Consider the following 24,513-nt stretch of genomic DNA (forward strand, 5'->3'; position numbering starts at 1 on the left):
CAAAGGGTACCTGTTGTCATCTCTTCTCTCTGCTTCTGGATAAGTGCAGCCCATCTGTCAATCCACCCATCCATCCATCCGTCTATCTGTTCACTCACTAAGGAAGCATGCATTATATCCTAAGAGCATGGCCTCAGAGGTGAGAGCAGAATTAAAAATCCTAGCTCTTCCATTTATACTCAATGGAAAACTTGGAAAACCATTTCCCCTTTCCTTGCCTAATTGTATAAGTGGGGACAATCATAGTGTCCACTTCATGGAACCATTGTAAGGATTAAATAAATTCACATAATCCACAGCAGCACTCAGTCAACATTAGTTATTATTTTCCATCCACTATGTGGTGTGGTTCTCCTTATGAGGCAAATTCAGTCATTGCATTTGTGCCTCAGGTCTGAAGTGAATCTATGTAGTTTCCTGTAAGTTGTCCCACAGCACATCTAAGTCCCCAAATTTGAAGCAACAACATAAAGAGCCTTTGTCCCAGGACTACAGGTGACCTGCATCAGCCACGTGAAAGGGAGAAATCAGGGACATGGCCAGAGCTCTTCCAGACACTGAGGGCCCATGTGAGGAGATCTTTCCTAATGTCACCTTCCTGCCACCCAGTTTTGCTTTTATGGTCTGTTTACCAAGTGGAGTCAAGCATCCAAAATGGTGTGTCACCTTTCTGAGGACGCAGGGTCCTCCCAGAATCACTCAGAAGGCTTCAGGGATGTGGCAAGAAATTTGATTTCTAGTTGGACCTTCTGCAGGGCAAAGGACGAAACACTGCCATCTGGCTCTTCCTTTCTCCTTCTACACCATGAATCTGTAAACTTATCCCTTCCAATATTCTTCAGTGCCACAGAGACTACTCTTATCAGTGAAAACAAGCTTTCTGGGGACTAAACAATTTCCTGGTCATGAGACTTTCCTTGTTAAACCTAGGAGAGTTCAGGGTGAGACAGGTGGTCACCCCAAGGAAGGGTCTAAACCACATAGAAACTGGATAATCGCTCACCATAGAAGTACAGAATCTATTCTGAAAGAATTTTGGAGAAAATTCTGAGAGATTTCCTAGATGCTTTCTTGATTACCAACCTTTATTAGCACCACAGTAGCCAAGGGGAAAGTGCAAAATTACTGGCATGGCCTCTAGAACAAGGAATTTTATTTTTTTATTAAATTATTTTTTTTAACATTTCTTCATTTTTGAGACAGAAACGGAGCATGAGTGGGGGAGGAGCAGAGAGAGAGAGGGAGACACAGAATTGGAAGCAGGCTCCAGGCTCCAAGCTGTCAGCACAGAGCCCGACGCAGGGCTCGAACCCACCAACCGTGGCATCATGATCTGAGCCGAAGTCGGATGCTCAACTGACTGAGCCACCCAGGCGCCCCTAGAACAAGGAATTTTATATGTGTTTACTCATCTCCTTCCTTAGCCTCCTCTCTCTGTGCTCCATCCCACAAATGTGTGCTGTCCCCAGATATTCTTTCCTATGTCTTTATACATCAGTCCTTTACTCTAGAATGACCTTGTTCTTCTGATGCCTGAAAAATTTCCACTAATCTTTCAAGATCTCATTAATTTGTGATCCACTGAGTAAAGCCTTTTCTCAATTTCTCCCAAATGGTCACACGTTCTTTGTAGCCTCCACAGTCCTTCATGTGTCTATAGGCTCACAAAACATGCTGCAATTTACCCTTCTGAGTACCTGATTTCCGCCATTAGACTGCGAGCTCCAAATGGACTTAAGTCTCATTTGTTTTTCGTCCCATGTTTGTGGTATATCTAGCACTGGAAGACTCTTAAATCTTTTTTTTTAATGAAATTTATTGTCAAATTGCTTTCCATACAACACCCAGTGCTCCTCCCAACAGGTGCCCTCCTCAATGCTTAAATCTTATTGAATAAATGCATTGCCTTCTGTCTGGATGTTCCTGTTAGCTCGGCACTGAATCCAGGATAATATCAGTTAGGTGTCAAATCTAGCTCCTGAAATCATAAGAATTCCATTACTGAGACTGTCACTACTTATGAGTTACAGTGTTTTGAACAAGTCTTTTAATATTTTTAGTTTCAGTTTCTCCTTTGGGGAGAGAGGGAGAGAGAGAGAGAGAGAGAGAGAGAGAGAGGGAGAGAGAGATTGAGAGCTGGCTTAGATTCTCATCCCAAACAAGGAATTACAATCTCTCCTGCATCCATATCAACTCACCTTTTAAATTTAGTTTTTAAATTTGGTTCTTACACGGAGAAGATGAACTTTCCTGCTAGCTTCAATTCTCTTTTGTACTCTACTTTTTTTTTATTGTCTCCCTGCTTCCCTGCCATCTCTGTCCTCTTTCATTTTCTCCCCTGGGAAATAATTTCTCCCCTGGGAAAACAAAAAAATACCCTCCTTTACCTATTAGAAACTAAAACTGCCACAGTTAGGTGGCGTAGACTATTTAGTCAGGATCACATGATATTTTCAATATATGATATATTCATCTATGTGATGGGGAAAAAAAGTAGTCTCCATAAGCAGTCTTGGGGAAAAGGACATTAGAACCCATATACTAGCTTTCTCTGGCCATTTCAAACTAGGCTTAAGGTAGACCCTGAAACTCATCTGGGTCAGAAAACTCTGAGAGGTGAACTTCTTTGGTGAGTAGAGTATAAAGGTCCTTCCCTCCCCACCATGTATGTGTAAAGCACATGCCGTTAGGAGATCTTGGCTGCCTTCTGTTTTCCCAAAACCTCTCACATACTTTTAATAAATATGTATGTCAGAAGAATTTCCATTACTACACCTCTGCCTCCCTTCTGGAGTCTTCTCTTCTGAAGGCCACCACCTGGCTGTGAATCTGCTATGAGGTCATGGTCTGTCGCTTGCTTCAGCTTCTTCTCACTCTTTGCTGTTTCCTGCGGAAGCACCTTTTTGAGCTGGACAGATTCCCTGGGCTCCTCTGACATGCCCCTACTTGGTTTTGTCACTGTGTTTTTTTCTGTGCAGTTCTCTGGGCTCATCCCTCCTCTGTGTAGCCTTTTTGAAAGTGTTGGCAGCGATGTCCCTGGGCTTTTGATCTCTTGAGTCTCAACTTTCTGTCAAGCAGCTTCTTCCTTCCTTCCTGTAGTCCCCATGGGGTAGGGGTTGGGCTGACATCACTTCTGCTTCACCCTTCAGGGGCAATTAACTTGCATGAAAACAAGTTGCAGTGGGCTTTGTTAAGAGCAAAATCTTTGCTAAGTCTATTCCAGGAAGTTGACCTAGTTGCTAGTAGTGTCTCTGTAGCTTGGGATTCTGCTACGAGCACACTTGATTAGGAGTCAGGAAGGATCACTCCTTCTATTTCTCACCTCTAAATTGGAGATAATGTTGCCTTATCTGTTTATCCCATAAAGATGTGGGGATGGAATCTGAAAGAACTTTAAAGCCAAAGATGCTACATGAATGCCATATGTTAATTACTTACAAGTGCCCTTTGAATTTCACTCAGATTGAAAAAGTACATCTCTAGGAGAGGCAACACTGTTTCAGGCAGAAATGTCTTGATCACCCAATATGCAAATAAGCTAGATGGAGTATAAAATGTTGGCAATCCCTTAAAAGTCAAACACACTTAGATTAGACCAGGAAGGACTTTTAGAGAAATGATCTAGAGCACACCCCCGTGTACACTTAAAAAAAAACGGAATTCTAAAGAGAATAAGGACTCTTTCCAAGGTGAGATTGTACTGTGTAGGTAGTAGATAAAAATCCCCTACAAGTCTAGGTAGATCTATGATAAAGAATCCCCCATGTATGAGAATAGAGGAGCTTTAGTTCTGGAATAGTGCTGCGCAAACTATAGATCAATAAATATCTGTTGTAAAAGTTTTTGTTTTTTTAGTATGTTTTAATTATTTACTTTGAACCACTGTTGGTGTGCAAATTTAAGTAATGTGTTGTGAGACACCACTTTTCACTTGGTCTATTTTTTACACGAGCCATTCTCCATTTTAAAAAAAAAAACTCAGGGGCACCTGGGTGGCTCAGTCGGTTGGGCGTCTGACTTCAGCTCAGGTCATGATCTCACGGTTCATGGGTTCCAGACCCGCCTTGGGCTCTGTGCTGACAGCTCAGAGCCTGAAGCCTGCTTTGGATTCTGTGTCTCCCTCTCTCTCTGTTCCTCCCCCCACTCATGCTCTGTCTCTCTCTTAAAAAATAAATAAACATTAAAAATTTTTTTTAAATTACATAAAATCAGTATCAGGTATTTCAGCTTTTCCTATTATAAGGATACGATTTCCTACTTTTCCTATACTTCTTCATGATACAGATTTTAAGTCAGATTTGGGGTTCTGCTAAGAGAGAATTCTACATATAGAAAGAAGGTGGAAGGAATTTAGGACTCCAAACACTTCTTCGTCCCCCTGTCAAAGGGGACTTTTTAAGTTCTGTGATATTCCTGATAGGAATAAATAGTTACATAGAATAACACGAGGCAAAAGAATACTTGATCGCAAATTGGGGCTTTGGTTCTAAATTCTGGTGTGGATCCTTGGCCTTGGAACGTCAGGAAAGATATTTTATGTATCTTAGGGAGCCTACGTGGTGGTTTTCGCACTCCACATCTCCTTTTCTTCACAACTGATTTTCTTTATGGATGGGGTCATAGAAGATCTCTGCAGGGGAGAGGGGGGGTGGTGGCAAATTCTAATATAAGTAACAACTTATGGGGAGGGTCTAAGAAGTTGGAATCTGCATATTTTCTTTGTTTTAATAATTGGTTTAAAGTTTATTTTTATTTATTTGGAGAAAGAGATAGAAAGCGAGCAGGGGAGGGGCAGAGAGAGAGGGAGACAGAATCCCAAGTAGGCTCCACACCATCAGCGCACATCCTGATGTGGGGCTTGAACTCAGGAACCATGAGGTCATGACCCGAGCCGAAATTAAGAGTTGGACGCTTAACCCACTGAGCCACCCAGGTGTCTCTCTCCTGAAACTTCTGTGATTCCTTTCCTTGATTTTCTTTTGTAAGCTTACCAAATATGTGTTCATTCTTATTTTGAACTTTGTATCAGTGGAATCATCCAGCAGTATTCTTACCTAAAAATGATGCTTTTGAGACTCACTGATTTTCATGACTTGCTTTATTTGCCTTTTTTTTCTTACTTCTGTGCTATTTCTTTTATGAACAAAGCACATTTTTCTTCTCTCTCTCCATTTACACTCTTCTCTTTCCAAACAGCACTTGAGTTGTGAATATTTTTTTTTTCTACACGTAAGCAGAGCTGTATATGTGATAGGAAACACATATGTACAAATCTATGTAGGTCCCTGGAGAGGCACTACTGGGCCACACAGTATACAGATTTGTAACTGTATTGAAAATCTAGCATTCATACCAATATTCACGTTAACTAGGAGAGTGAGAGGGCTCTTGCGGTCCACATTCTTGCTAGTACTTGGTATAGACACATTTGTCACATTAAAAAAATCCTTATTTAATTTTGAGAGGGGGGAGAAGGGTCGGGGGGGGACAGGGGTTCTGAAGCAGGTTCTGTGCTGACAGTAGTGAGCCCGATGTGGGACTCGAACTCATGAACCGTGAGATCATGACCTGAGCAGAAGCCAGAGGCTTAACTGACTGATCCACCCAGGTGCCCCACCGTTGACACATTTTAAAATCTAACCTTGAAAGTATGAAATTATATGTTATCGTAGCTTTAACATGCATTTCCCTGATTACTAAGGAGGTTGAACATGCTTTCCTTGTTTTTTTTTCAACCTTTCTAATTTTCCATTTTTCTGGAAAGCCTATGTGCCTTTTGTCTATTATATTTATTTGTATTTATTTTTACTTCTTGCTGTATACATTTTTCTGTATTACAACTACTAATACTTTTTATTTTCTCTTTAGTTTATGTGTAGTATTTTCTCTTAAGATGTAATTTACCCCTTCTCTGTCTTTAGGATGTTTTCGATAATTCAACCATAACAAAATTAAGAATTTTTACTTAGTTCTTGTTGTGTCTTTTTTTAAGTGTTTATCTAAATTCCAGTTAGTTAATAAACAGTGTAATGTTGGTTTCAGATGCACAATTTAGTGATTCATCACTTATGTACAACACACGGCACTTATCACAAGCGCCCTTCTTATTCCCCATCACCTTACTATCCAGCAGGTTCATTACTAGGTATTTACGCAAAGGATACAAAAAAATACTAATCCGAGGGGAAACATGCACGTTGACGTTTATGGTAGCATTATCTATAATAGCTAACTTACGGAAAGAGCCCTAATGTCCGTCGACTGGTGAGTGGAAAAAAGAAGAGGTGGAATAAATATATACAAAATTTATATTTATATAAATTTATAAATAAATTTATAAATAAATTTATAAATAAATTTATAAATAAATTTATAAATAAATAAATAAATAAATATATTCAGCCATAAAAAAGAATGATATTTTTGTGTCTTTTAAAAAGAATTTTTTCTACACCATGAATTTATTTATTCCAAGTTAACTTTTATCAGGGGACAGGTACTGTTTTGGATCACGGTTATTGGGTAACAATTTAACTTTAGTGGCTGTGCACTCACAGACTCAGAGGCTACTATGTCGGTAACATCATGCCAATAGGAGCTGGTGAGTGGGAAATAGAAGATAAAATCCAGATGCCCTGCAAATTTATATGTGTACCACACCGTGAGAAGAAAACCTATGGAAACAAACTGCCACGTCAGTGACATTTCTGGCCATCTAGTTGCCTTGGGGTGAGTTAGGCTAGTCTACAAAATCTGTTCCTGTTTTGACAACGTTCAGGAAAGTCAGCTTGTACTGTGCTCACTTTTTTATTTCATGTCACTCCGGAAGTACCGAATAGGTAGTTCAAAGCCTCTGTATGATGTACTGACATAGGATGAAGGATATGAGTTCCCTGGTGTTCTTATTTCCACCTGGAGGGTTTCATTTTCTTGACACATTGCATGACGAATAATATTTGGCGTGTCATACAATACAAAATTGTGGAATTACTGGCTTCCCCCCCCCCCCCCCCCGCTGAAAAAATATTTGCACTAACGCATAGGGCGGTAATTTTCTACTTTGCCTTCTTCCTCACTCAGACAGTGAATCTCGATAATTCTAAGGAATGCCTCTGCATATAACAACAGTCAGAGGTAAAAATTAATCATAAACGACTGCAGCATTAATTGGCAAGATCAATACCTGTTTGTGTCTTGCAGAAATGACGGTGTGATTCACCCCATTGGCGGCATTGACATGCTGAGTTTCCTGATAAGAAAATGTGTTGAAGAAGACAGAAGTCCTAATGTTAGCTACTACCTCACAGTTGCAAAATAAGTCTGGTACCTTCTACATGTATTTCTACAATGCTTTTGTGTGTGTTTATTTCCATGTTTTACTTTCCTCCCCTCTATTTTTACATTATATTATTACTCCATTATTATATTTAAGACGTATTCGTGGCGATTTTACCATTTTGCCCATAGGGCACACCACGTTGAGTTAGGATTGCCTCAGACCAGAGTTGGAACTGACATCACTCAGAGATTTCAGATTTGGATCTGGATGAAATAAATGGTGATATATCAAAATGGCTCCCTCTGTGAAGGGAGTGACCTTAGGAATACAGTTGCACTGTATTACGTGCTGACATTGTGTGTGTGTAAAATAGGAAGGGAAGGAGGTACACAAATGGTGTGTGGTCAGTGTGGTGGACAGTCATGGATCTTTTTTGGAATACTTACTTGTTCATATATTTTGGCTGTGTGTCATTTAAACTCTCTTCCTGGAAGTGGGCCTGCATTTTGCTATAGAAACAGAAATACCAGAGGCTTTCCCATTCCTTCTAGCAGATATGGAACATGGACATGGGGTATAGACTTGACCAATGAGATATATCAACCTAGAGTTGGGTCAGAAGCAAGGACAACAAAAGGCACATACAAGAGAGGATGATTCAGATGATGGGCATGACAGGATTAGCAATGTAGAATTTTGAAAGGCAGGGCGACAGCATCCCACAGTGTGTCAAGGGGTTTACGTCTATGGTGATGGTAAGGTCCTGTGGACGAACCCCCCATGGAAATGTCAGTGGACTGTCATCACATATTTATTAGGTATGAATTTGAAATAATTCTGCTTGGCCTTCCTGTCTCTTGTTCCACTTTCAAGTTTGATTCTTTGGCTTTCTAGGCATTTGTTACATGAGTGTGGGTGGGGAGGAGAATGTGTTTTAATGTAAAATATTATTATAAATTCATAAATTTATATAAATATAAATTTTTGTTTAGCTTGCCTTTTTTACTTAAAACATATAATGTTGACATCCCTACAGGTCAGTAGATAAAGATCCAATTCTTTTATTTTCTGTTTTTTTTTAATGTTTATTTATTTTTGAGAGAGAGAGAGAGAGAGAGCGCACACACACACAAGTGGGGGAGGAGCAGAGAGAGACGGAGACAGAGGATCCAAAGCAGTCTCTGTGCTGACAGCAGAGAGCCCAATGTGGGGCTTGAACCTTTGAACTGGGACATCATGACTGGAGCAGAAGTCAGACGCTCAACTGACTGAGCTGCCCAGGTGCCCCTATTTTCTGTTTTTTATGAAGATAATAATGAATATAACTTTAAAGTAATTAAATTACATCAGATATGCCATATTATTATTCTTATTTTTAATTTTTTTGTGTGTTTTTCAACAAACTCTCAACTTCTCAACTCCAGATTAATATCCTCACTTATATCCTTCCACTCCCTTCTGCATGTCCCTGTATTATACAATGTGATTATTTGCTTTACCAAAGCAGCATGATGCTAACCATATTCTGTGCCTCATGTTCCCCCTCCCCATTGAAAACGTCCCTTGCAAGTTCCTCAGAGTTAACTGGTGTGGTTGAAATTCAGTCTTTTAGTAGCTGCTTAATGTTTCATGATGCAGCATTATCATGATTTATTCTCTTTAGGGATATTTTGGTTTTCAATTGTGTCACCACTACAAACCATGTATCAACACACATGTTTGAATAAAGACCCTTATATACTGGTGCTTTTATAATCATGAATAAACTTCTGGAGAGGAATTACTAGAATTAAGAGTATATATAATCTTAGATTCAATAACTACTGTCGTATTGCTTTCCTAAAGAAGGTACTATAATTATACAGATTTGTGCCAACTCTATGTGAAATGAAGCTTTTTCTTTTGTCTGAGCCAGCAGTAGATGTTGATATTAGTAACTTGAATTCGCTATCTTAATTTGTAAAAGTTCAGACAAACCAATAAGAGAAAGACTATTACCTTAAAAGAAAGAAATCAATAAAGTTCAAGAAAAGCTAATTTACAAAAGAAGATACACTTCAATATACCGTGTGTTTACACATGCTTATAGAGACAATAAAAGTTATGATAGCAATGCAATCTATTAGTTACACAAGTGGGAAATAGTTACGTATCCTTAGGTATTTCCTTGGCAAAGTCACTCTAAAACTTGAAACAATAAAAAAAAGTTTAGAAATTGATATGTTTTAAACACACTGCAAAAAGATAGTGGAAGAGAGAGTTGCATTCAGATGGAGAGTTTAGGGACAGGTGGTGACCATTTATGGATTCTGGACAATTTTAAGTTGAGAGTCAGCAATTGTGTGTTTATCTGCATCACTATTGAGGGAAAAAGGTAACTGGGTCCTCTTCCCTTCCTCTTAAGTATAAATACTAGTTTCAGAGAGACATGAACTCATCTCAGGAGGGTTCAAAAAGCAAACACAGTGGGAAATACATTAAAAACAATTGTTAAAAACCTTTGATTAGTTTCTTGTTTTTCTGCTCATCAAGGGAACCTGAAGACCCAAGAGGAGTCCCCGCCCCGGAGATCTTGAATCCAGTTAAGTCCCTACCCATCTAGCTTTGTTAGTTTCCATTCCCTGTGCTTGAACCAGTTGGGTCCTTGAATAGAAACGAGCCACTCTTTCTCACCAAGGAATCACAGGTACCTCTGTTCTTTGAGTAATGGCTTGCAAACTACTTCCTTGACACAGATAGTGAAAAACTTGAAGAAAAAACACAGGTGAGTTTTGTACTGAAGTGAATCACATACTGTAAGGTGAGTTCTTAAAAAAGCAGATTTCTCTTAGTCTCCCTGCCTTCCCTCGTGAACTTCTGCTGAGAGATAAGATGCTTGGGGATGGTTAGACAACCTTCTACACTGGGTTATCAAGTCTCATTTTGTCACAATCTCTCTCTATGTCTCTCTGTCTCTCTGTTTCTCCTTTCCCTGTCTGTCTCTCTCTACACACACAAACAATTACTAATTAAAGGCCTACAAATAGGAACCAAATTGCTGCAGCATGGATGAAAAGTCAATATTGACACCTCTAATCGATAGTCATGCCTTAAATCTCAGGCTACTCTGCAATTCACCTGATGAAAAGGTTCATATTTCATCTAATCTGAATGCGGAGTTACCCAGGTTACGGGATCCCACTGGTAAAGTAGAAGTGTCAGATCTATTAGTACCATTTTTTGAATTCTGATATCCATATAGATGATTATGATAATTCTGTCACTGTTATTTATTCTTTTTTTTTTAATGTTTATTTTTTTTGAGACAATGCGAGAGAGTGCAAGCAGTGGAGGGGCAGACAGAGGGAGACACAGAATCTGAAGCAGGCTCCAGGCTCCAAGCTGTCAGCACAGAGCCCGACACGGGGCTCGAACTCACGAGCCGTGAGATCATGACCTGAGCCGAAGTCGGACGCTTCACCAACTGAGCCACTCAGGCGCCCTGTTATTTATTCTTTTATTTGAAAAATATGTTTCCAAGTTTGTTTTGTGTGTATGGTTGACACACAGTGTCACAGTGTTTTCAGGTGGACAACATCAGGATTCAGCTTCTCTATCTTTGTGCTATGTTCACAAGTGCGGCTACCACCTGTCACCATACAACACTATTACAATACCATCGGCCGTATTTTATTTTATTCCCATGATTTATTCATTCCATACCTGGAAGCTTGAACCTCCCTCCCACTCCCACTCCCGTTCATCCACGAAAATTATAGCTTTGATGTAGCTTAAGCCACGTTGTCTAGACACAGGATACGTTTTGTCTAAGCTTTGCTGAGAACAGAGATCCTGGCTTCTTTCATATGGTAAAGCCAGTTTCATAGTCTTTTAAAAAATGTTTATTTGTTTATTTTTATTTTTAAATGTTTATTTATTTTTGAGAGAGAGAGAGAGAGAGAAAGAGAGAGAAGCAGAGTGCGAGTGGGAGAGGGGCAGGGAGAGAGGGAGACACAGAATTCGAAGCAGGCTCCAGACTTCGAGCTATCAGCACAGAGCCCAACATGGGGCTTGAACCCACAACTGTGAGATCATGATCTCAGCCAAAGTTGGACACTTAACCAACTGAGCCACCCAGGTGCCCCTAGTTATTTATTTTTGGGAGAGGGAGAGAAAGCAAGAGAGAGAGAGAGTGAGTGAGCAGGGGATGGGCAGAGAGAGAGAGAGAAGGAGACAGAGAATCTGAATCAGTTTCCAGGCCATCAGCACAGAGCCTAATGTGAGGCTCAAACTCACCAACCATGAGATCATGACCTGAGCTGAAGTCAGACGCGTAGCTGACTGAGCCACCCAGGTGTCCCTCCTAGTCTTTTCTGAAGAATGATTGAAAATAATCCTGAACTCAACACTAATTTGGGCTAAATAAAAAACATCATTTATGCCTCACTTTTCATTGTACAGAATCCCAACTTTTCTTGACATCAAGCTGACATATCATTTCCTCGGGTGTTGGTTCTGTTCTTCCTCTTTCAGGTAGTAGTTCTTAAGTAAGAATCATATACTTGATGGAGATGTCTTCTCTTATAAGGGTGTTGCCTGAATTTATGGGTATGAGGAGTGGAAGATGGAGAGAGGGATATTATCTCTAACAAAGCCAAATTAGAAAATATCTGGGTATTTAGGATGAAAGAATATATGTTAGAAAACTGCCAGTGGCAAAAAACATGAACAGACACTTTTCCAAAGAAGACATCCAGACGGCTAAGAGACACATGAAAAAATGCTCCACATCACTCATCATCAGGGAAATACAAATCAAAACCACAGTGAGATACCACCTCACACTTGTCAGAATGGCTAAAATGAAAACTCAGGAAACAACAGATGTTGGCGAGGATGCGGAAAGAGGGGAATATTTTTGCACTGTTTGTGGGAATGCAAACTAGTACAGCCACTCTGGAGGACAGTCTGAAGGTTCCTCAAAAAATTGAAAATAGAGCTACCCTATGACCCAACAATTGCACTACCAGGTATTTATCCAAAAGATACAAAAATGCTGATTTGAAGGAGGATGTGTATCCCAAAGTTTACACTTGATCTTAGCCAAAAGGCCGAGAAGCGATTGTGTATCCCAAAGTTTAAAGCAGTACCATCAACAATAACCAAATTATGGGAAAAGCCCACATGTCCATCGACTGATGAATGAATTAAGAAGATTTGGTATATACATACAGTGGAATATTACTCAGTGATCAAAAAGAATGAAATCTGGCCATTTGCAACAACGTGGATGGAACTAGAGTGTATTATGCTAAGAGAAATAAGTTGGTCAGAGAAAGACAAATATCCTGTGATTTCACTCATATGTGGAATTTAAGAAACAAAACAGATGAATATAGGGGAAAGGAAAGAAAAATAAGATAAAAATAGAGAGGGAGGCCAACCATAAGAAACGTTTAAATACAGAGAAGAAACGTTTAAATACAGAGAAGAAACTGAGGGTTGATGGAGAGAAGTGGGGTGGAGGATGGACTAAATGGGTGATGAGCATTAAGGAGGACACTTGTTGGGATAAGCACTGGGAGTTATATGTAAGTGATGAATCACTAAATTCTACTCCTGAAACCATTATTGCACTACATGTTAACTAACTTGGATTTAAATTAAAAAAGAAAAAGAAAAAGAAAATTGCCAGTGGATTCTGTTTGGGAGAACACACAGGAATTTTATCTTCTTAGAGCCTCATAAAGGATCGTCTAGTGTAAGAGAAGTGTTGAGCCAGCAGTGTACAAGGCTTGGTACCTTCTGGATCGTATGGAAGATTGTAGGGATGTCCATGTCATGGAGTTGAGTTTCTCAGTCTCCTCTGAGGAAAGTCCCTTTACAAGCAGGTGATGGTGGTAGTGAGACACCAGTTCCAACACCAGCGATGAAATGTTCCTCAAAGATCTAGTTTTGAAATTGAGAAATCTCTACAGTAGAAAGAAAATTTATTCTCCCTCCTATTCCTCCCTCTTGATAGATAGATAGATAGATAGATGATAGATAGATAGATAGAGATAGGTAATTCTGCATTACAAGGCAACAATTTTGTATGATTCATTATCATTTTTTGAGCAGGTTTCAAGTGTCAGACACTTTATTAATGACTTCGCATCTATTGTCTTATTTAATACTTGTAATTTCTCAGCTGGGATTACTATTGCCAGATTACCTATAAGGATCCCAGAGATTTGTTCGGCCATACCGAACGTAGATTTTGAAGTGTGCACTGCTATCAATGTTAAATTCTTGGTTCTTTAAGTTTCCCCATGGACTCTGGAGAGAAAACAGAATTCCGAAAGGCTCCCCAGATTGCTGTCCCCTGTGTACATTCCCTGCTAAATTGCCTCCCTTTGAGTGTGGGTGAGACCCAAGGCTGTGATGGCATATCACTCTTGATGCATTCTGTTACCTCACACTTTTGTCACAGCAAACTCAAGAGAACTTCTCCTACTGGCTTTGAAGAAGTAAGCTGCCAGGTGGTTATCAGATGGCCAGGTGGTTAGGACTTGAGGTTGGACTCGAAGCCTGAGAGTAATGATCCCTGCTAACGGGCAGCAGGAAAGACAGAGACCTCAGTCCTAAATGTGCAAGGAAGAGAATTCTGCCAACAACTTCCATAAGCTTGGAAGCAGATCCCAAGCCTCTCATGAGATTCCAGACTCAGCTGACATCTCGATTTCAACCTTGAGCAGAACACCCCACTCACCTGACTAAAACACTGTAAGAATGGACATTTGCATTGTTTTGTGCTACTAAATGGGTGGTCATTTATGAAACATAAATAGAGATTGATACAGTGGGTTTCTCTGACTTTCTACTGCATACATCTGTGTGCACCTTCCTTTGTGTGCGTGTGGGGGGGGAGAGAGGATGATGATGGATCATTCTTTCATTTTTACCAAATAAGTTTTGTAACAGGCAAAGTTGAGGTTAACTTTAGGATGATCTACTATGGATGATGCAGTTGCCACATGAAAATGGGTTTTCAGTTTTCAATGAAATGCTGGGTGCTCTCTCTATATTCTTTAGGGAGAGGTGCCAAAGGCGTGGAAAATGAGAAACATGAGTGTAGTGACAACGTTCATCCTCACGGGTCTTCCCCACGCACCAGCACTGGACATCCCCCTCTTCGGAATCTTCTTGGTGATTTATGTACTCACTGTGGTGGGGAACCTCCTCATCCTGCTGGTGATCACGGTGGATTCCCACCTCCACACTCCCATGTACTATTTCCTGGCCAACTTGTCCTTCATCGACATGTGGTTCTCCACCGTCACTGTGCCCAAAATGCTGATGACCTTGGTCTCCCCGGGAGGCGGGGCCATCTCCTTTCACAGCTGTGTGGCCCAGCTCTACTCCTTTCACTTCCTGGGGAGCACCGAGTGTTTCCTCTACACAGTCATGTCCTACGACCGCTACCTGGCCATCAGTCAGCCGCTCAGGTATGCCAGCCTGATGGGTGGGAGAGCGTGTGCCCTCCTGGCCACCACCACGTGGCTCAGCGGCTCTCTGCACTCTGCTGTCCAGACCACACTGACCTTCCGCTTGCCCTACTGTGGGCCCAGCCAGATCCAGCATTATTTCTGTGACGGACCACCCATCCTCAGACTGGCCTGTGCAGACACATCCATGAACGAGAGGGTGATCTTTGTCAACATCGGGGTAGTGGCTTCAGGCTGCTTTCTCCTGATAGTGCTGTCCTATGTGTCCATCGTCTGTTCCATCCTGAAGATCCGCACCTCCGAGGGGAGATGCAGAGCCTTTCAGACCTGTACCTCCCATTGCATTGTGGTCCTTTGTTTCTTTGTTCCCTGTGTTTTTGTTTACCTGAGGCCAGGCTCCAGGGATGCTGTGGACGGGATTGTGGCAGTTTTCTACACTGTGCTGACTCCCCTTCTAAACCCTGTGGTGTACACCCTGAGGAACAAGGAAGTGAAGAAAGCTTTATTGAAGCTTAAAGACAAAGTAACATAGTCTCAGAGAAAATAAACACTGGAAAGTAGATGTTCCTGTTGAAAAAAGTAGTAGTATAATTTAGTCATCACCATGAAATTTATTACATGTGTAGCTCAGTGTTAAATGTTGTCCAAAACCATCTACTCAGCAATATTTGTTTCATGGATTTGTCTGAGGAATTTTCAAAAATCACAATTAAATTTTTGTTTGTGATGAACTTGCTTAAATTTTGATCTATCAATGCATGTCTCTGTAAAAGGTTTATCTTTTTTTCCATTTCATCGAGATACAATCCATATACCATTGTTTTTGCCTTCTTAAAAAAAGTTAAGTATTCTGGTTGGATGTTGGACACACAGGGTTGGACACACAGGTTAGGTCACATGCCTAAGTCTATAATATGCTTTTTTTTTTTTTTTTTGGCTGAAGTCTTCTGTACACAATTTACAATCCTGGGCATACCATTCAAGGACAGCAACAAATATCAGCATCACTTACTCATGGTTGCAAGGGTGCAACTAACTGCTTTCTCAGTCTTGTTAGTGGCTGTGTGTGTGTGTGTGTGTGTGTGTGTGTGTGTGGTGTGAGGGTGTCCCCGTGTGACCACCCCTCTTCCTGGTACATCACAATCGTGCTAACCATGCCCATACTACAAGAGTTCTAAGCTCAGAGCAGCTCATTATCTCCCTAGGCGGGTCTGCCAGGACAGGCTGTGGTGCTGACGTGCTCTTCTCAGTGACTGCAAACAGTCTTCACCTTGTGAGAGCCCTGCAGTTTCCCTGATTGGGTGAGGCAGATGAGGATGAAGTTAAGGGCAGAAACCACTCGTCTCCGTCACATACTCTGACCTTGAATTCCTGTGCTAGCTGACCAGATAGTATTGGATAGCAGATAGATCAAACCATTTGATACTGGATTCTTTTACTACAGCTGGTGGCTGCTGGTCATCTGCCCAGGTAGCTGCCTCTCCTACCATCCTAGGGTCTTGGAAATTTAGCTGCACCAAACTACAAACTGCTTTAGGACAGGAGCACCCCACATTGCAGGCTGGGGCCAGTGATGTTTCCGGTGTAAAAGGTAGAAAAGTGAAAATATATTTAAGGAATATGTCCTCATGGGGTTTCAACATATTTCTTTTCCAAATCAGGAAAAAAGTCTAGTGAGGACAAAACACTGTAAAAGTACTTAATGTCGAGCTACATAGTTCATACTTGTGGGCTTCCACATATAACGGATGAAATGCTGTATTTGCATCCAAACAAAAACAAATATTGGCTCACATGAGTTTGGAAATAATTTTATGCTCTGTACCTCAATTTTCTATCTCAAAAAAAAAAAGACTCTCTCTCGGGGAACCTGGGTGGCTCAGTTGGTTAAGCGTCTGACTCTTGATTTCAGCTCAGGTCATAATCTCATGGTTCATGGGATCATCGAGCACAGAGTTGAGCTCTGTGCTGATAACGTGGAGCCTGTTTGGGATTCTCTCTCCCTCTCTCTCTCTGAGCCTTCCCATGGGTTCTCTCTCTCTCTCTCTCTCTCTAAAATAAAATTAACATAATAATAATAAAGACTTCAAAATACTGTTATGAGGATTAAATGAGATTAAATAGAAGTGGCTTGAGTGACACTGATTCAGAATAAATTCTTTTTTTAAGTGTTTATTTATTTTGAAAGAGAGAGGGCAGGGGAAGGGAATTGAGAGAGAGAGAGAGAGAGAGAGAGGGAATCCCAAGCAGGCTCCATGCTGTCAGAGCAGAGGCTGATGTGGGCTCAATCTCACGAACTGTGAAATCATGACCTGAGCCAAAATCAAGAGTGGGACACTTAACCAACTGAGCCACCCAGGTACTCCTGATTCATTACAGAATCTTAACTAAAGTCCTCAAATTCAATCCTGGGGCCACCAGCCAGATAGCCGGATTCTCAGAATTATTCTCTACACAAATTGTTTTCATGATTCCCAGCCACTGAAATAGTATTTTTGAAGACGCATGAATGTTGCTTTCTTTAAATCACCTTAAATTATACATAATAAATTACTGTAGCTAATTTGTGGACAATTTAATCATTCTGATTAATTAACTATTTTGATAAATGTGGTACTCCTATGTTTACTATTTTCAAGGAATTTAACTGTAGGAAAATACTTAAAGGGTTAAAATTATAATAAATGAAAAAATATATATAATAAATGAAATTATTCTAGAATAATTCAGAGGCAGAAGCAGTAAACAATATTGAGCTTGGGATATACTAGATACTTCATAAATTAATCATTTAATTTATTAAATGAACTCTATTGATGTGGGAAACAAAGGCAGAAATTGCAGATAAAATTAAATTTCTGTGTAACCTGCAGCCCATTGACAAATACTTGAGGCAGACAGAGTAAAACATTTCTCCAGAACTCCCTACTGTCTTGATGCTAATTCTTTGCTAGAGGGACAAACAGCCTTAGCTTGACAATATCTGGGCCTCCAGGATCCTGTGAGCCTTCTTTAGCATATGCAAATCTCACTGGAAACTTCCCCTGGACTTTACTTCCCCCAACTCCATAGTATATAACCAGTGTCTCCTGATGGTCCCTGGGCAGCTCTTTCTGACCACGGGTCCTGTCCCTGTGCTTTAATAAAATCACCTTTTTGCACCAAAGACATCTTCAAGAATTCCTTCTTGGCAATTGGCTCCGGACCCCATGAACCCCACTGTCACCCCAAAATATTCTCAGCATCTGTGAGATAGGTTCCATTATTATATATATTGAGAAAATAAAGAAGGTTAAATTACTTGGTAAAATTCACACACTAGTAAGGAATATGGTGAAGGCATACGGTTTGATTTCAGACTATCTGGCACTAAAGCCCATTGGTGTTAAATTCTACTATACATTATGATCGCTAATTTCAGGAACTTTCCATTTTGTGAGGAGCAGAGCAATGTCAATGAACATCAATAATTACTGGAATAACAAAACAGATTTTTGAATAGTTACGCACCTTTTCTATATCCAATGTAGGATTTTTAAAGAAGCTACATTTTCCCTCATAGACTATGAAAAGTGTATTATCTACCCTACCTCCACCTAACTGAGGTTGTAAGTGCTTCATCGCTTGATATCATTCCATCTGTTTATTTACATATTCCACATTAAGCTGTGGATTCCTCTAGGAAAAATACTGTCATAGCTCTGTAGTAATCTGCTGACATAAATCTTGGTCTGTTTTCTTTAGCATGTTCTCCCTGCTACAGACCTGTTCTATTTCCAAATATTTACTTTTTGAGGGACCCAGCTTCTGATCTACACTCATAATATTAGACATCATTCCTAAACAGATGCGTTCTTTCCCTCCATGCAGTTCTACCTTCTTTGTTCAAGCCCCTGATAACTTTAGTTCATTTGATCTTTCCATTTGGAGTTAAAGCTACTACATCAAACTTTGCATGTCCAAACCAAAACTTTTTTTTTTGCCTCTTCTTCAATATTTGTCTCTCTGTGGTATGATTGGCAACATAAAAGCTACCCCGAAACTCGAAGGTTTTCCCATAGTCTCTACTCATGTATTTATTCATGAAATTGAAAAAGGGGTAAGAGAAGAAATGATGGAGGAAAGAGGGCATGAGAAAGCTCTGAAAAATAAAAAATTTTGGATAATTTTAATATTCAATAATGAATCCTTTACATTATCAAATAATAATTGGGACAACCTTATTTTGTAAATATTTCATTGTTTTGTGATTATGCCCCAAGAGCTATTAGGACTGTTTTTAAAAGAGGGGGAATGAAAAAAAGAATAAAATACTGGAAAATTGGTGTTTGTGTTCCACATAACGAATGATGAAATCTGAGCAAATTTCTCATCACATTGAGCCACATTCTGATGTATCCTCTTAGGTTTTTCCTCAAAATAGCAGCTCTGCAGTATTGAACTTGTGTATTGAGGCTCATTCTTAGTGATGCCATTGCACTGGTAACTTGAATTTTTAAAATATTGTTTGGTAATAGCATGATGTGTCTGATTGATTCCTTGAAGCTATATTTTCTGAGTTTACTGGTAGTTGAACATGGTCTCTATTATAGAAGTAATAGCTCAGTTGGAAGAAGTAAATAATATAGAAAGAATCTTGCTCAAATCTGGAATAAACAGGGTGACTTTTTAATCAATAAATCAATTAATTAATTTTGAGAGAGAGAGAGGGAGAAAAGCATGAGTGAGGGAGGGGCAGAGAGAGAGAGGCTCCACACTGTCAGTGTGGAACCCGATGTGGGGCTCGAACTCATGAAACACAAGATTTTGACCTGAGCAGAAGTCAGATGCTTAACCAACTGAGCCAGCCGGTGCCCAGGTGACTTTTTAAAATTATTCCAATGCTGATACTTGTTCATTCAGTCATACTTTTTCAAATAATTAATCAATGCCATAAGTCCTTCGACAATTTAAGTGACTTCTATATTTAAGGCACAGGGAATACAGTGTTAAGACAGAATCTGTGCTCCAGAACTCCAGAGTCCAATGGGAAACATATAAGTAAACAAATGAATCTTACAGTGTCCTAAAGTATATATGAGGTGCTACAGTAAACTACATGGCATCTAACACAGATTAGGTAGTAGATTGAATTACCAGGTGAAAATAAAGAAAATTACGTGTACAGGTAACAAAAGCTTGCTTCAACCACACAACTCATAATAATTACTACATACAGTGTATGAATAATATAAGCTTTCTATTCCTTCCTATATCTCAAATAGTCCTTTCAGGATAAGTTATTATTGTGTTGTATATTTTTAAGTTACTTATGGTTCTAGTAGTGGTAAGAACTTTCCATTTCTTAATGTCTCCAAATATCATTATTTCACACTCATTCTTTTTTTTTCAATATATGAAATTTATTGTCAAATTGGTTTCCATACAACACCCAGTGCTCATCCCAAAAGGTGCCCTCCTCAATACCCATCACCCACCCTCCACTCCCTCCCACCCCCCATCAACCCTCAGTTTGTTCTCAGTTTTTAAGAGTCTCTTATGCTTTGGCTCTCTCCCGCTCTAACCTCTTTTTTTTTTTCCCCTTCCCCTCCCCCATGGGTTTCTGTTAAGTTTCTCAGGATCCACATAAGAGTGAAAACATATGGTATCTGTCTTTCTCTGTATGGCTTATTTCACTTAGCATCACACTCTCCAGTTCCATCCATGTTGCTACAAAGGGCCATATTTCATTCTTTCTCATTGCCACGTAGTACTCCATTGTGTATATAAACCACAATTTCTTTATCCATTCATCAGTTGATGGACATTTAGGCTCTTTCCATAATTTGGCTATTGTTGAGAGTGCTGCTATAAACATTGGGGTACAAGTGCCCCTATGCGTCAGCACTCCTGTATCCCTTGGGTAAATTCCTAGCAGTGCTATTGCTGGGTCATAGGGTAGGTCTATTTTTAATTTTTTGAGGAACCTCCACACTGTTTTCCAGAGTGGCTGCACCAATTTGCATTCCCACCAACAGTGCAAGAGGGTTCCCGTTTCTCCACATCCTCTCCAGCATCTGTAGTCTCCTGATTTGTTCATTTTGGCCACTCTGACTAGCGTGAGGTGATATCTGAGTGTGGTTTTGATTTGTATTTCCCTGATGAGGAGCGACGTTGAGCATCTTTTCATGTGCCTGTTGGCCATCCGGATGTCTTCTTTAGAGAAGTGTCTATTCATGTTTTCTGCCCATTTCTTCACTGGGTTATTTGTTTTTCAGGTGTGGAGTTTGGTATTTCACACTCATTCTTGATAATTGCTTAGCATTCAATTATGTTTATTTTTTGTTGAAATACAGTTGATACACGATGTTGTATTGGTTTCAGGTGTACAACCTAGTGATTCTGGACATTTACACATTATGCTCTGCTCACCATAAGTGTAGCTACCATCTGTCATCACACAGGCTATTACAATATCACACTCACTATATTTCCTATGTTGCACCTTTCATCCCCTGACTTCCTCATTCCATCCCTGGAAGCCCTCACCTCCCATTCCCCTTCATCAACTTCACCCACCCCCCAGCCCCTCTGGCAACTATCAGTTTGTTCTCTGTATTTATTAGCATATAATTCTTGATTGTTACCTCCTCACGCTCTTCACAGCCACTTCTTTGCAGTCTTGGCACTTTATTTCAATATTTGTTGATTTGTATCATTGCTGAGGCTCAGTCAGCTGTTAAAATATTATTTCATTGAAGAATAACTTACTAATAGCAATTTTCACAAGACATATATTTTGAAGCTCTTTTGCCAAGTTCATAAGAATTTGGGATTTTTAATATTTTCCTGTTAAATTGACTCTTTTATCTTTATAAAATGCCCTTCATACTCAGCCACAAAATGAATGAAATCTTGTATTCGTGACAACATGGATGGACCTAGAGGGTATTATGCTAAGTGATACAGGTCAGACAGAGAAAGACAAATAACATGCGATTTCACTTATGTGTGAAATCTAAAAAACAAAACAAACAGCACAAACCAACAAGCAAACAGTAAAACAGAAACAGGCTCTACCAATAGCAAACAGGCTCAAATAGAGAACAAGCTGGTGGTGTCAGAGTGGGGGGCAGGCAGCTGGGGAGTGCGGGGATGAGCAAAGTAGGTGAAGGGGATAAAGAAGTAAAAACTTCCAGTTATAAAATAGTAAGTCATGGGGATTAAAAGTAGAGCATATGCATAATTTTGTATAGTGACAGATGGTGACTCAACTTACCCTGGTGAGCATTTCCTAATGCAGATCATTGTCCAATCACTTACAACTAATATTGTATGTCAACTACATTTAATAAAAATTTTAAAAAATATCCTTTTTTTCCTACTCTGTTGCTTTCCATTTTTTAATTTCCATTGTTTTAATTTCCATTGCAGTTTCTTATGAACTAGATATGATTAAGAATTTTAAGGCTGTCTGTGATATTTTTATTTTATTTGCCGTGGTTACTGTTTCTGTAATTACTGATATAGTTAGGTTTAAGTTGAACATTTTGCTACTTGTTTTCAGTTCATACCTTAAATTCTTTTTTCTTTATTCCTGTACTTTTTCTGTCTTCCTTTGTATTAATCAAAGTATTTAATGTATTAATCAAGTTTTTTCATTATTTTATTTGCTTTTTTGTTATTTAAGTATTTTCTTTTTCTATTATCTTTTTATGATATTTAATATAATATTTAATTTTTTAATTTACTTAAATTAGCACTTTTACCATATCCTATATGACCCAAGTCCCTTACAGTCATTTGATTCCATGTAGCATCTTATATACTTTTATATTTTGTCCTATATTTTATTTCTAAATATATTATAGGCCTTACAGGACATTATTATTGGCAGTTTATTAATTAATTGATTTGTATTATTATGGTGCTTTAAATAGTCAACAGTGTTTTATATTTACTTATATTTTCCCTTTCCAGTGTTTTTTATTCCTTCTTATACTTTGATCTGGGATCATTTTATTCAATTTTGGAATTTCCTTTAGTAATTTTTATAGTGCACGGTTATATTTTATGCAGTTCATACTCCTTACAGAGGGAGCTTAAGTCTGACAGCTACTTTGTCATGGCTGTGTAGAAATAATGGTTCCTCTTTTTTGTTTTTACTTTGTAATTTAACTTTTCTCCTTGCCTGCTTTGGAAAAAAAATGATATAAAGGTATAATTTGCATATATCAAATGTATCCATTTTAGGCACCCAGTCTGATGTTTTAACAAATGTTGGTTACTTCCACAATCAAGGTAAAAAACCTTCCCATCACCACAGTGGAATACCTGTGTCCTTTCTGTTATTCCAACCTGAGACCAATTGACTTGCTTTCTCTCACTACAGGTTAGATCTGTTTTTTTGAGTTTCCTACAATGTAATCGTATAGTACATATACTTTTGTGACTGGCTTCTTCCGCTCATCCTTCTTTTCCTCACTCATTGATGTGTTTGTGCCTATTAATAATTCATTCCTTGCTGAATGGTAGTCTATTGTGTAAATATGTCACAACTGATCACCTATTGTTTAACATTTGTATTGCTTCCAGTTTGGGCATATTATTTATAAAAATGCTATATAGATTCATTTTCAAGTATTTGTGTGGACATAAGTTTTCAATTCTCTTGAGTAAACATCAGATTGTGGAATTGCTATGTAAAAAGGCAAGTCAAATTACAAGTGGATGTTTAATACCTTAAGAAACTGATTGTTCTGCAAACTGATTATATCATTTTATATATCCACTAGCATTACTGATATTTGACATTGCCAGGTTTTTAAAAAATTTATCCATTTGATTAAGTGTGGTAGTATCTTATTATGGTTTAATTTAGATATCACTGCTGATCAATAATGTAGAGTACTTTTTCATCTTTCTATTGGCCACTCACGTATTTCATTTGCAAAGTGTGTGGCTGAATCTTATGCCTGTTTCTCATTGGGTTATTTGTTTTTGCTAATTGATTTGTGAGATATCTTTACACATTTTGGATATAAATTTTTTCTTTGACATATGCATTACTAATATGCATATCAGTGTGTATCTTGCCTACTCATGCCCTTTTAATATCATCTGGAGAACACAGTTTTTATTTAATTTTAATAAATCTAATTTTTATTTACTTTTATGGTGCATGCTCTTATGTCTTTTCTAAGAAATTTGTAAGTGCTTCATATTTACAAAGGTTTTCTCATGATTTTTGCCCTACAAATGTAATAGTTGTAGCATTTACATTAAAGCTAATAATCCAATTTAAGATAACTGTTGTATATACAGGAAAGTAGTAGTCAAAGGTCAGTATTTATTGATGGGTAGATAGCATCATTTGTTGAAAGCACTACTTTATCCCTTTTTAAGTGTTTTGGCAGATTTGATTTAAGATCCACTGAGTGATGTTAATTTAGCCATTCTGACAGATGTAAGGTTGTATCTCATCATGATTTTGATTTGTATTTCCCTTATGGTGAGGGATGTTGAGTATCACAAGAAACTACAGGTGTTGGTGAGGATGCAGAGAAAGGAGAATGTTTTGCACTGCTGGTGGGAATGCACACTGGTGCAGCCACTCTGAAGAACAGTATGGAGGTTCCTCAAAAAAACTAAAATTAGAACTACCCTATGACCCAGCAATTGCACTACTAGGAATTTATCTGAAGGATACAAAAATACAGATTCGAAGGGGCACATGCGCCCCAATGTTTACAGCAGCATTATCAACAATAGCCAAACTATGGAAAGAGC

The 24,513-nt window shown here is 39.0% G+C and overlaps 1 protein-coding gene and 1 pseudogene across 1 annotated transcript; one reads left to right on the forward strand and one right to left on the reverse strand.

Annotated features, from left to right (window-relative positions):
• Positions 1 to 12,221: 12,221 nt before the first annotated feature.
• LOC123602860 lies at positions 12,222 to 12,381 on the reverse strand (annotated as a pseudogene).
• Positions 12,382 to 14,356: 1,975 nt separating this feature from the next.
• Positions 14,357 to 15,277, forward strand: LOC123602378 (olfactory receptor 10G9). The gene has a single exon (XM_045486887.1). It carries the CDS (start codon positions 14,357 to 14,359, stop codon positions 15,275 to 15,277), a length of 921 nt encoding a protein of 306 aa, XP_045342843.1.
• The last annotated feature ends 9,236 nt before the right edge of the window (positions 15,278 to 24,513 follow it).

This window comes from Leopardus geoffroyi, chromosome D1 (assembly GCF_018350155.1).
Source record: "Leopardus geoffroyi isolate Oge1 chromosome D1, O.geoffroyi_Oge1_pat1.0, whole genome shotgun sequence".
Lineage (NCBI taxonomy): Eukaryota > Metazoa > Chordata > Mammalia > Carnivora > Felidae > Leopardus > Leopardus geoffroyi.